At 47.9% G+C, this 12,324-nt stretch overlaps 1 protein-coding gene across 1 annotated transcript in view; it reads right to left on the bottom strand.

The window, feature by feature from the left end:
• The window catches only part of CUNH3orf52 (chromosome unknown C3orf52 homolog), a 28,100-nt gene extending 15,776 nt beyond the window's left edge, over nucleotides 1-12,324 (bottom strand). The window contains exons 1-2 of the mRNA XM_045902854.3: nucleotides 12,093-12,324; nucleotides 5,894-6,023 (exon numbers count right to left, since the gene is read on the bottom strand). Coding sequence (XP_045758810.1) covers nucleotides 5,894-6,023; nucleotides 12,093-12,230 — 268 coding nt within the window. The 5' untranslated portion in view covers nucleotides 12,231-12,324. The remainder of the gene's footprint in view (nucleotides 1-5,893; nucleotides 6,024-12,092) is intronic.

Genomic DNA, 12,324 nt, shown 5'->3' with positions numbered 1-12,324 from the left:
CGGCGGCCTCCCCGCTGGGCCCGCACAGGAACCACGGCTCGGGCCCTGAGAAAGGCGTGGGTGGCGGAACCGGGCGCTCGTCTTGCCCAACACTTGACTCTCAGGTCTCATGCTTCAGACAGAACATAAGCAGCCTCTTTGGCTGGACTTTGAAAAGGCCCTCAGTGTATGAGGGAAAGGCAGGTGAAAAGAAGAATCCTGATACTTACTCCCTGGGAGGCACGAGGAGCAAGGGGACGTGCAGAACAGAGTTCTCAGAGCCTGAGATGAGCGGCTCCGAGCGGCCGGCTCAAGGCTGGCCCCTGGCTGGCCTCTGCGAACCCAAATCTGGGGAGGGTTCCCACCTCGCCCTCCCAGGTGGTACCCCCTGTTGATACAAGCAATGTGGCCGAAGCTGACCACCTTGCCTTCCGGGGATCTGGAATTTTAGCATGTGCCAGGCTGAGGCTGCCTCCGGGACCGGCCCCAGTAAAACCCTGGGCACTGAGCCTCTGAGCTTCCCCAGTAGACAACACTTCTCACGTGTTGTGTTGTCACATGTCATTGCTGCGGCAGTTAAGTGTGTCCTCAAGTTTGCGCCTGGTTTCCTACTGGATTTTGCTTTATTTCATTTTGCTATGATAAATCACAAGTGATGTGATCTGACATGGGGCCTGGGAGCAATTGGTCAAGAAAGGATTCTTGATACATCGTTTTTGGTGCAAAAAGGGTGTTTTATTAAAGCTCGGGGACAGGACCCGTGGGCAGAAAGAGCCGCACTGGAGTTGTGAGGAACAACTGATTAGATACTTTTAAGTTGGGAGAGGTAGAGACAAAGGAGGTTTCCAAAAGGATTTCCATATGTTAAAGAGGACTTAGGGGTTCCTGGAGGCCTAGCTATTGTCAAGCTTAGGTGTTTTTTTTTTTTTCTTCTAGAAAGTCATTAACTTAAAGACAGGTGGGAGTTCCTGGAGGAATGTGTTACTCTCCCTGAGTCAAGTATTTGTCAACGGGCTGCAAGTTTTAAGGAATTTAATTTTATCTACATTTCCCTTTGCCTTTGTTCCTCACATCAGTAATCATCTCTATGCCTATATGCTGAGTCCCATGAATTCTCCCAGCAAATCACTAGATCTAGGAGTGATCCTGAGGACCCCAAACACAGGGAATTATCCCCCCACACCCTTATTTGCTATAAGTCGTGACATTATTTTGTCTGACGATAAAGTTAAGTCTTTGTAGTTTGAAAACTTGCCAAGTAAGGAAATTGTAATAAAACAAGAAAAAAAAAATACAATAACCCTTTAATCAACAAGTTTTCCCTCACATTTTACGTTACATATTTTAAGTCTTGGGGTGCCTGGGTGGCTAAATCAGGTAAGTGTCTGCTTTCTGCTCAGGTCATGATCCCAGGGTCCTGGAACCAATGGGTTAGGAGTGAGCAGGAGGCAAGATCCAAACGCAGAACTCTGTTTCTAGAAGTTTGCCAGTGAAAAAAGAAAAAAAGAAAAAAATTCCTAAAATGAAGTAGCAAGATTCTGATGGAAGAAGGTTTTGAAGGACAGACAATGCTAGCACATTTCAAGAGGCCCAAGTTGAGAAGAGCCTGAGGATGCTCAGTGAGACACGGAGATATCTGAAGGTCCATGGGTCAGGAGGAGCTGGGGAGAATCCTATGGGAGAGCATAGGTGAAGAGGTTGGTCCTGGGAAGGTGGAGAAACAGGGGAAAACATAAAGAAATTTCAAGGAACAGGGCTTATGGATTTGCTACTAAGTTCCTGCCCCCAAGGACCTTGCTAGTTTTTAACTTGCTAATGCTGTCTGCTGAGGATTTTCCCATGAGTCACCCTACACTGGGGAGCACTGCCTTGTGCAACCTGTCCGCCTACCAACACTCTGTGACAGCATAAACTGCGGCTCTTACACCCAACGCAAAGACAAAACAATCCATTCAACACGCAGCACTTCTGAAGTCCCTGCTTACATCTCAGCACCATAGCACTCCTACTCGGGGAAAAACTTGTATGGAAAGACAGTAAAGAAGTCAGGCTTTCCCCATCCATAATGCTGGGGAATATCACATAAGGGTCCCTAGAGTGCTAAATCTGATCACCTTTAAACTATATCTCTAAGTACCCACCTACTTGTCACAGTTTGGCTTATACAATATTTAAAATTCTTTGCCACTCCAACGAGAGTTTCACTTGTAGGGTGTTACTCAGGTTTCTCCCCTCCCTGGCTGGGGCAACTCAGTGAAAAAAGCAGAACCCCTGAAGATGCTTAACTGATCTTCTAAATTGTCCAGAAAGAAGATGACTTGGTGGGGGGAGGCTTCCCCCCCGCCTTTTATCATTTATTTACATCAAGGAATTTATACTTCTTTAGGGAGAAGAAGAGAATCCATCATTATCTTTTCCCTGAAGAATGGAGACAAAACCAAGCCTCCAGACTCAACAGGATTCCCTGGGCTCTGCTCCCCAAATTGGCCACTTTAAGAAGATTTCATTGTCTACCAGAGCATCTCCTGCACAGTGTCTATGCAGCCCCAGCTCAATGCCTTACACTGAGCCATGATCCTGAAGTTGTCATCACTTCAATGGCATGTCAAGGGCAAAGTGGCAGGAGATCCACCCCAGATGCAGGCAATAAAGGGTATACAGTCTGTAGAAAATTAACAATAATAAAACAGACCACAGTTGACAGTAATTCTTAACAATGTCAGTGACAAGATAGACCTCCGCACTGAACACCTCACCCTGGGTACCCCACTGTCCCCTCCTCAACTCGTTACCCCTTCTATGTCAGGACCTGTTTATTGTCCACTTCTGTGTGCACTCCATCTCCACAGTTATTAACATCTCTGCCTCTGAGCCTCAGTCTGCATGCTACAGAGCCTGGTGACAGGAGACTGAGGAGCTGGAGGGCGGGAAGAAGGAGGCCAAGGTAGCTCCCAAGGAACCTCACTTCTTAACAAAGCCAGCCATGCGTGTAGCCCTTGGCTCTGCCAACACTGTGCTTTTCCAGACAGCAGTGTTTTCCTCACAGAAGTTCTATGAGTTCGATTCCTATCACTGGGGCTCGGTCATGAGGCAATGGCCAATTACTGTATACGGTCATCCCAGAAGTACCTACAGAGCTGCTCTGGGTGAGGCTGGGACTGTCAAGGAGGGAAGGAGGAGAGCCCCGGCCCCGCCCCTTTTACCCATGGCATTCCCCCTCCCCCACAGTCCCACACCATGACTCTCCCCAAAGGCCCAAACCCCTGAGGGCTGAGGTGCCAAGTGAAGCAAAAGTATCTCTCGGATTATAAAAATGTGAAAGTGTGCAAATCTCTTTACAGCAATAACATTTGAAAATACACTTTTATGACCACATTGAGAATGAAGTTTGCGCTACAAGTATTATAGAGTTCTTTCCTGAATATTATCCAGTGAACTCTCAGGTCCCTTGGGAAATGACGGAAGGAAAAGACATTCCTTCCTCTGCAGATTGCTGTTGGGCAGTTGAAGAGGTCCGATGATTTTTGAGAATGGAAGACAACTCTTGGGTCTTGTGCTTTAGAATCCTGAATATTAAACCAACTGGATCTGCTGCATCCTCCTTTGTTATAGGCCCCAGAGGCCAACAGACAGATTAGCCGATGTTCAGGAGAGCACCACCTAATTGTGATGGGACAAGGTTGCGCAGCTCAACTTGTTTCGACATCCACGTATGGCAGTTGATGGGAAGAGGGAGTAGGAAGGCTCACACCAAAACTCTTGTCCTCAGGAGGTCGGAGGAGGTGTAGCGCCTCTCATCAACTTCTCCCTAACTCGAAACCAGCCTGTGGCCTCAAAAGATCGCCATCCCACCTCAACTATGCCCTCAGTAATTAAGCAAACATAGTGCCATCACATTTCCCTATTCCTTCAGGGACTTTAACACCTTGAGACAGGAGAGGAAGAAAAGGAATAGGAGGTAAAGGGCAAATGTAGTTCCTGAAGAAAACTCCCAGGACCCCTTCTGGAGAGACTCAGGGGCTCTTCATCCAAGATTGGGTTTATTAAGAAGAATCCGACTGGGGCGCCTGGGTGGCTCAGTTGGTTAAGCGACTGCCTCCGGCTCAGGTCATGATCCTGGAGTCCCAGGATCGAGTCCCGCATTGGGCTCCCTGCTCAGCAGGGAGTCTGCTTCTCCCTCTGACCCTCCTCCCTCTCATGCTCTCTATCTCTCATTCTCTCGCAAATAAATAAAATCTTAAAAAAAAAAAAAAAGAAGAATCCGACTCAACTCAAATCCTTGTGGAGACCAGATCACCCTCAAGAGTATCCCAACTCCAGAAAAGCGCCCCCACCCCTGCAATCACCCCACTTACAAATAAAAACAATTTTCTTCTTTCTTGTTTTAAAATGGAAATGAATGCCCACTGGAGGGTGCTATGTTTATTCATCATGAAAACCTTAATATCAATAATCATAAAAAATTAGCAACTACCTAAAAAAGCTTTAAAATGGTATGGAAGACTATATCATGCAGTCATTTAAAAAAAAAGTGTTCACAAATCATTTTTAGTGAATTGGCAAAATGGCCTCAATATAGCATTAAAAATCCTAAAGGTAGGCCCCAAGATGATTAAAAAACAATCTGATCGGGGCACCTGGGTGGCTCAGTCAGTTAAGCATCTGACTCTTGATTTTGACTCAGGTCATGATCTCAGGTGGTGAGATCAAGCACCATGAAGGGCTCCACGCCTGGCTCGGTGGGTTAAGTGTCTGCCTTCGGCTCAGGTCATGATCCCAGGGTCCTGGGATCGAATCCCGCATCAGGCTCCCTGCTCAGGAGAGCGCCTGCTGCTCTCTCTCTGGCAAATAAATGAATAAAATTAAAAAAAAAAAATTAGGAGTCTCTCTCTACCTCTCCCTCGCCTCCTCCGCCCACCCCACCGTGGCTCACACTCACGCTCTCTTTCTCTCTCTTTCTAAAAAAAAAAAGAATTAAATAAATAAAAAACAATCTGAACTCAAATTATTTTAAAAATGCAAGTAAGAAAAAGAAGAAAATATAGTGCAATATTAATAATATGGATGGGCTTTATGGGTAACTGAACATGTATTATTTTCATATTCATAATAAATAATAAATAAAGGGCACCTGGGTGGCTCAGTCAGTTAAGCGTCTGCTCAGGTCATGATCCCAGGGTCCTGGGATCGAGTCCCGCATCGGGCTCCCTGCTCCGCGGGAAACCTGCTTCTCCCTCTCCCTCTGCTGCTCCCTCTATTTGTGCTCTCTTTCTCTCTCACTCTCTCTCTCAAATAAATAAATAAAATCTTTTTAAAAATTTTAATTTAAAAAAATAAATAATAAATAAAATATGTAAAGTATATAGTTAGCACCGTGTAAGTTTTTGTTTTGTAAACACATACAACACAAATATAATAAAGTTATTTCCAAAATAGTTAAAGTAATGATAGCATATAGATACGTGGTTCTATAAAGTTTTTAAGATGTTTTCAAATGGGCTATTCATTATTTATCATTATAATAATGTACTAGGTATATCAGAGGAAGTATAATAATTATTTTATGAAACAAATGAAAAAAATTTCAAATAAGTAGGTGTAGAGAAACAATAAAAGATAAATTAGTGTTTAGGTAAGTTAAAATTAAGAAACCTTCAAGATCCAGTGGGCAGAGTTTAAAATAAAACATTGGTCTCCATACTTCTTTCAGAGCTTATTAAACAAACAAAAAAATGAAATAAAACAAAGAACCATGGATAGCTACCACCCATACAACAATCCCAAGCCAGTTTTAAATTCATATTATAAATAATGAAATAGCAATGAGCACATCTTCCATATCAGTGTAACTCATAAACGAACATTAAATAAGTTCTGCAAATGCATCAGCTTAGTCCTGTTTAAATCCTCTTACCTCCAAGAAGACATAAGCTTATGATGATGACTACAATGAGACCTAGGAAAACAGAGGCGATGACCATCCACAGTTTGCACTTTCCAATCAATTTCTTATTACAGGAGCTCCAAGGGTTCTCCTTGTTGGCCTGGAAAGCAGAGGGACACTGTGAGGCAGTCACTGGTTTCAAGAAGCACTTCTGAATGCTTGTGAAGGGCCAGTAATACAGAAATGAAGGCAGCAGGATCCTGCCCTCTCTGGGCTACACTCCACGGAGTCAGGTTTGCAAAGAAGCAGAATGTAACCTCACACAGAAGGGAGGGAGGGGCGCCTGGGTGGCTCAGGCGGTCAGCTCAGGTCACGATCCCAGAGTCCTGGGATCGAGCCCCCGCTCAGGCTCCTTGATCAGCAGGGAGTCTGCTTCTCCCTCTGCCTGCCCCTCCGCCCCGCAGCTTGTGCTCTCTCTCTCTCTCAAATAAATAAATAAAACCTTTTTTTTAAAAAAAGTAAGGGAGGGCGCCTGGGTGGCTCAGTCGGTTAAGCGGCTGCCTTCGGCTCAGGTCATGATCCCAGGGTTCTGGGATCGAGTCCCACATCGGGCTCCCTGCTCCTTGGGAGCCTGCTTCTCCCTCTCCCTCTGCCTGCTGCTCACCTGCTTGTGCTCTCTCTCTCTCTCTCTCACTATCTCTCTCTCTGTGTCAAATAAATAAATAAAATCTTTAAAAAAAAAAAAAGTAAGAGAGAAAATACCCTGGGGGCTCTGAGGTGAGGTTGGAGGTGGAGGGGGGGGGGCGGGGGGGGGCGGTGGAAGCAGGACTTTGAAGGATGGGCAGAGAAAGGCATTCCAACTCCAGGAGAGAGCATCCTCAGTGTTGATTCATAAGGGAGCTAGCTGGCCAAGAGGATCCTCTGACGGGAATGTGGTGGGTTCCAGAAGCAAGTCACGACGGTTAAGATTAGAGACCGTGAAAGCCTGGAGCCTCCTCGAGAGGGTTTTCAGTGCCGCCAGAGCAGTCTGGACTTAATTTGCTGTGTGCTGGGGACCCGTGAAAGGTTCTGGAGCATAAGAGCCGAGCTGAAGATGAAGAGAAGAATGATGTGCGGTTTAGAGTGGGCACACCAAGAACAAGCGAAGGGGCTGCCGCCGCGCCCCACACTGTGGAATTAGGGCCTGGAAAGGGAAATGCAAGGCAGCTTGGGAGCCACACCAGGAAGGGGGCGGCCATGGGGGTCGTGAGGCCACAACGGCCATGCTTGATTGGTGGCCAACACCGTTTCATGTCAGTCGAACGGCCCTGCAAGGGCCGCGTTAGCCCATCTCCAAGATGCAGTTAGAGCAGGCGAGACGGATCCCTGCTGCGGGTCACGGCAAAGCTGGCCCCTTGCGTCCACAGCCCCCCGTGACACGGTGCAGAGCCCCAGGTTCCGAGCGCGTCTGGCTGCCGTGGGGTGCCCCCGCTCGGGCCACCCCCGGCCCCTACCAGCTTCCGTGACTCCTCTCCATTCCTACCGAGCCGTTCGGGAATTCCCACATTGAGTCCACAGACTCCGAGGGGGCAAAGTGTGGTTCTGCATCGGCATTCCCCGCCCACACTTGAAGGCAGTGACTGCCTCATTCAGCAAGTTACTGAAGCTCACCGGCCCTGACATCCTCAACTGTAAAATAAATCTAGCTCCCAGGGCTCTTGTAAAGGCTAGAGATCGTGGACATGAAGCACCTGCTACACAAATGTTAGGGACCCCACACACGGGAGCCATCATTACTGTGTTCTCCAGTCCCACAGAGCAGCACCTGGTTGACTTTCTTTCCCTCATGCCTGTGGTGATGGCCACCAGAAAAGGAAATCGTGCACTTCAGGACGATAGTTCAGACTTGCTCAGTGAGAAGTTCCCAAGCCTGGCAGCACGTCAGGATCAGCTGAGGAGGAATTTAAACCACACACCCCTAGGCCCTACCTGGACACAGGGGACCAGACTGTAGAGGAAGTGGGGGGTAGGCCCCAGCCTGTATGTATGTATGTATTTATTTATTTATTTATTTATTTATTTATTTATTCATTTATTCATTTATTCATTTGAGGGAGAGAGAGAGAGAGCACATGAGTGGGGCGAGGGCAGAGGCAGAAGGAGAGGGAGAAGCAGACTGGACGTGGGGCTTGATCCCAGGACCCTGAGATCATGACCTGAGCCGAAGGCGGACGCCTAACTGACTGAGCCACCCAGGTGCCCACCCCCCCCCACCCACACTCCCCCCCCATTCTGTAATTTTGAGCCTCCCAGAGTAAATCAGTTGCTTTATCAGGGTTGAGACTTCTGTTCTGAAGCCTCATCACTCTCCAGGAGCCAGGTCAGATCTCTCCTTTTGTGGAGGCCTCCCTGCCATGTCGCCCATGGAGAGATATCCCAGAACATGAGCTGTCCACACAGCACATTTGTCCCTGCTTTGTCTGGTTTCATATTCAAATATAAACAGATATCAGCCTATCTTCCAAGGTAAACTGAAACCGGATAGAAGGAGGAATGGTTCTTAAACTTCCTCATTCTTATATCCCAGATTTGTGCCTCATTCAAGTATTAGGCTCTTAATACAGTGTAGAAGGTTCTAGAACTTTTAAGAAGGTACTTTGAGAAATTCTATCGTGGAGGTCACACTTTGGAGCCCCTGAGTACACTTTACACTGGCTCTTCTGGTCAGGTGTGAGAGGAGCAACAAAGGGAACACCTGGACAGAAGAAAATGCTCTTGAGGTAAGCGGATTTCCAGAGTCCAAGGACAGAGCCACCTCTCACCCAACCCGAAGACTAAAAACTGCTCCAAAGACACCAAAGCCAAGGGCTCAATAAGACACACGGGAAAAAAGTCCCAGGACAAGGTATCTTCAACTTCCCAGGGAACAGAAACATATCTTCCTACTTACAGAGCTCCTGAGAACAAAATGACCTCATGCCATTTTCAGTCCTTACACAAGAAGCAGCCAGGACCATAAGCTTAGTACAAAATGAAAGGGGCTGGAGTCTCAAATGAGCCGCAAATTGAGGGTCAGTGAACCTCTTTGGCCTCTTGTGGCTCCACTTATGATTTCCCTTAGAAATAATAAACTAGGACCCTGGTGCTATGAGGAGACCATTACTCTGACTTCCTAGGATAGTCACCTCACTAGTACACAGCCCCTCGCCTGGAGGAAATGCCTCTTCCTGTCCAGCCCAAAGCTGCCAACCTACAGCCTGGCCCCTTCGCTGCCTGCCGTCAGCCCTAGGGGAGAGACACTATCCTTCGCAAAATTAATCTTCACAGACTTTAAGTCATTGTGAAGTAGTCCATCAGCTTACTCCCACCCCGAGAATAAACGACAGTGCTTCTCAGCTCCCTGCACATTAGAAGCAACCAAGAAATTTGTATTTTTTAGATGTTCCCCCAGGAGATTCCACTGTGCCCTGAGGGTGAAGAGCCTCTGATAGAGTAGGTGTGTGTCATTTGTGCCGAGACTCCCCTAAAACCCAGGTCACAAGGACACACTGCCTCCTTCACTAGCATCTTCTTTGTCTCGTGCCTAAATTCTAGGTCACGAGGAGAAGCCAAGGCAGGTTTTTCTACAGGTGCTTTCCAGAGATTTTTGCAAACTGCATCTTACATTCTATGATTGCATTATATGGCTGGAGAATTTTTGTGGCTTTCCTCTGAACAGGCCCCCAAACAGTCACATCCCCCTTCAGATAGGGATCCAAATACATGACCTAAAGCCCTGCAACAACGGCGAACTCTCTCTTAGACACAAAAAGCTCTTCTTCTCTTTGGCTCTATTAAGAGCAGAAATTATATACATTTGGAAAAATTTTCTTAGCACTGTAGAAAGATTTGTACTTTTGTAATCTCATTGTGGGATTTAATTCACTTGTCCACCCACAGAAAATCCAGCAGATTCTTGTCCTAAATTCTGAACAATGCATAGCAATGGGGCTAATTTCCCTCAAGCTCCAAGCCCAGAACAAGCAAGGGAAAGCTCTTTCCCCACTGCCTTTGTAGACTCTCCCAGATCCGCCCTTCCAACTAGGAAGTTACCCATGAGGTGGGATGTCTTCTTCCCAATAGTCCCAAACTGAGCGTGGAGCCTGCTTGAGATTCTCTCCCTCCCTCTCCCTCTGCCCCTCCCCCTGCTGCTTGTGGGTACCTGTGTGCTCACTCTCAATAAACAAATACATCTTTAAAAAAACAAAATACACTTCAACTTATTCTATGTAACCAAAGAGAACGATTAACACCTTAAATGGAGATTTTTTTTTTCTCCTTTTAAATGTTTCCTGTTCAAATATCTGAATGCCCTCCAAGGGCTCATGTACCCTTCACCTTCATGCCATTCTGTCACTCCCCATAGCTTTCCCTATCTGGCGACCTACAAAGCTAAATCACGAGGAAGTCTAGGCTATCAGTGTACAGCTGGCTAATGAGGAAGTAATTAGAATACGAAAGAGCCATCTCTCCTGGGTAGGTACTAAACAATTATAAAATACTGATGCCCTACATGCATGTGCCATGTTCTTCTACTCATCTGTTTTCAACAAGGCATTCCCAGGCCTCCTAGAGAAGCCCGGTTAACCTCATTACATGACCATTTAACTACAGACCTTAGCACCGTGACACAGGGCACACCTTTTAGTGGTAAAACTGTCACCAAAACTCCTGTCTCTAGATTCAGTCCCAGGAGTCGTTGGTATGTCCTGGATCTACCTAACATGAGGCAAGTATTTCGCAATCCATTCCTAGACCCTGGCTTGGAGGACTGACACAGCAAGCCCACAGCTGTGGCCACTGCACAGAGAACAGACCATCTTCGTCCAACCTTCATTCTTCCTTGGTGTTCATTTTTCACTCAAACATAAAGTCCCAAATCACCCTCCAGGGTACCTATAGGTCCTCAGAAAAGCAGACTTTACAGTGTTTCCAGGAATCGATGTTGAAGCAAAAGCAAAGCTTTCCCCTTTCTTTTTTCTTTTTCTTTTTTTTTTTAAAGATTTTATTTATTTGACAGAGAGAGACACAGCAAGAGAGGGAACACAAGCAGGGGGAGTGGGAGAGGGAGAAGCAGGCTTCCCATGGTGCAGGGAGCCCGATGTGGGGCTCGATCCCAGGACCCTAGGACCATGACCTGAGCCGAAGGCAGACGCTTAACGACTGAGCCACCCAGGCGCCTCAGCTTTCTCCTTTCGATGTCCTTGCTTATCCCTTAAATCAACAGGCGAAGAAGAGTCAAAGGGGTGGGAGTGGAGAAGTGGGACGTCAAAAGATCAGGTTGGAGCCATATATATGGGGAGCTCCAAGCACCCTGTAAACCTCCAGCCAATCCTAGGGGTTAATCAGAAGGCAGATGGCTGTGAATTCAAAGTCTCTGCTGTTTTACAAGCATTTGATGAGAATGAATAAACTTCCCATCACTGCCAGGGCTGGATCAGAAAAGAGCTCAGCCTAAGCACCGCCATGACTTGCTGTAGAGATTGAGAGGAGGGAAAGCAAATGAGGCATAGTCTAGTTCTTTGGGACAAACACTTTGAAATTACTTCCCATCAACTGAGCAGGGGGAGTTCAGTCGCCTCTCCCGGTCTCTTTTCCTGCCAAATCAAATGGCCAGATCAGTAAAGGACAGAAAGCGTGTGTCTGGGGGATGTGAAGCGGGATAGGGGGATGATGGGCAGTGGGTGAGGGCTAGGGGGAGGGTGGAAGCAGCAAGGCAGTAAAGCTAAGGCAAGGAGATTCTGAAGAAAGAGCGAAGACTCCATCTATCACTCTAGTTCTTTCTCCGCGCTTGAAAAAGAAAAAACTTAAAGTTACAGAGCTTTTTAAAGCCACCTCTATCCCTGGGGACTCTCTCTGAAGAGAGGGGCCCGTACACGGGCGGTGGCAATGGTTGTACAACATACACAGTTGTACAACCTGTGTAGGGTTCCTCAGGTTCCATGGGGGTCAGAGGGATCGGAGGGGTGGCAGGGGGCCCTGGCGGGCTCAGGATCGGAGGGGTGGCAGGGGTTCTGGCGGGCTCAGGCGGAAGCGCACTCCCGCGTGCGCTCCATTCAGAAGCTTCCAGGGCGCACCAGCGCTCCGCGTCTGAGACGCCGGGACGGTTGGCTGGAACCCCGCAACTTTGAGGGTGCCAGGCCCGGGTCCTGGCCGGCAGCCCGGCTCACAGTGCGCCCGGACACCGCCCGCAGCGCCAAGCAGGCCTTACCTGGGCTGGGCAGGGTTCCTCGACCGAAAGAGGGATCACCTGGACGGTTCCATTGAGAGGCTTCTGCTCGTCCGGCTGCCCTCGGAGCGCCAAGAGCTCCAGGTCTTCCCCCGGCGATGGGGATCTGGCCCCTTCCATGGACGGGCAGAGGAGCGCTGAGCGGCCCGCGGGAAGCAGGGTGCACACACGCCAGGGTGCAGAGTCCAGAGTGGCCTCCCGACCAGCACGCACT

The sequence above is a fragment of the Mirounga angustirostris genome, unplaced genomic scaffold (assembly GCF_029215605.1).
Source record: "Mirounga angustirostris isolate CCGP_5_RB_7025 unplaced genomic scaffold, mMirAng1.0.hap1 SCAF_1, whole genome shotgun sequence".
Taxonomy (NCBI): domain Eukaryota; kingdom Metazoa; phylum Chordata; class Mammalia; order Carnivora; family Phocidae; genus Mirounga; species Mirounga angustirostris.
This window is presented reverse-complemented; position numbering and strand designations above follow the sequence as displayed.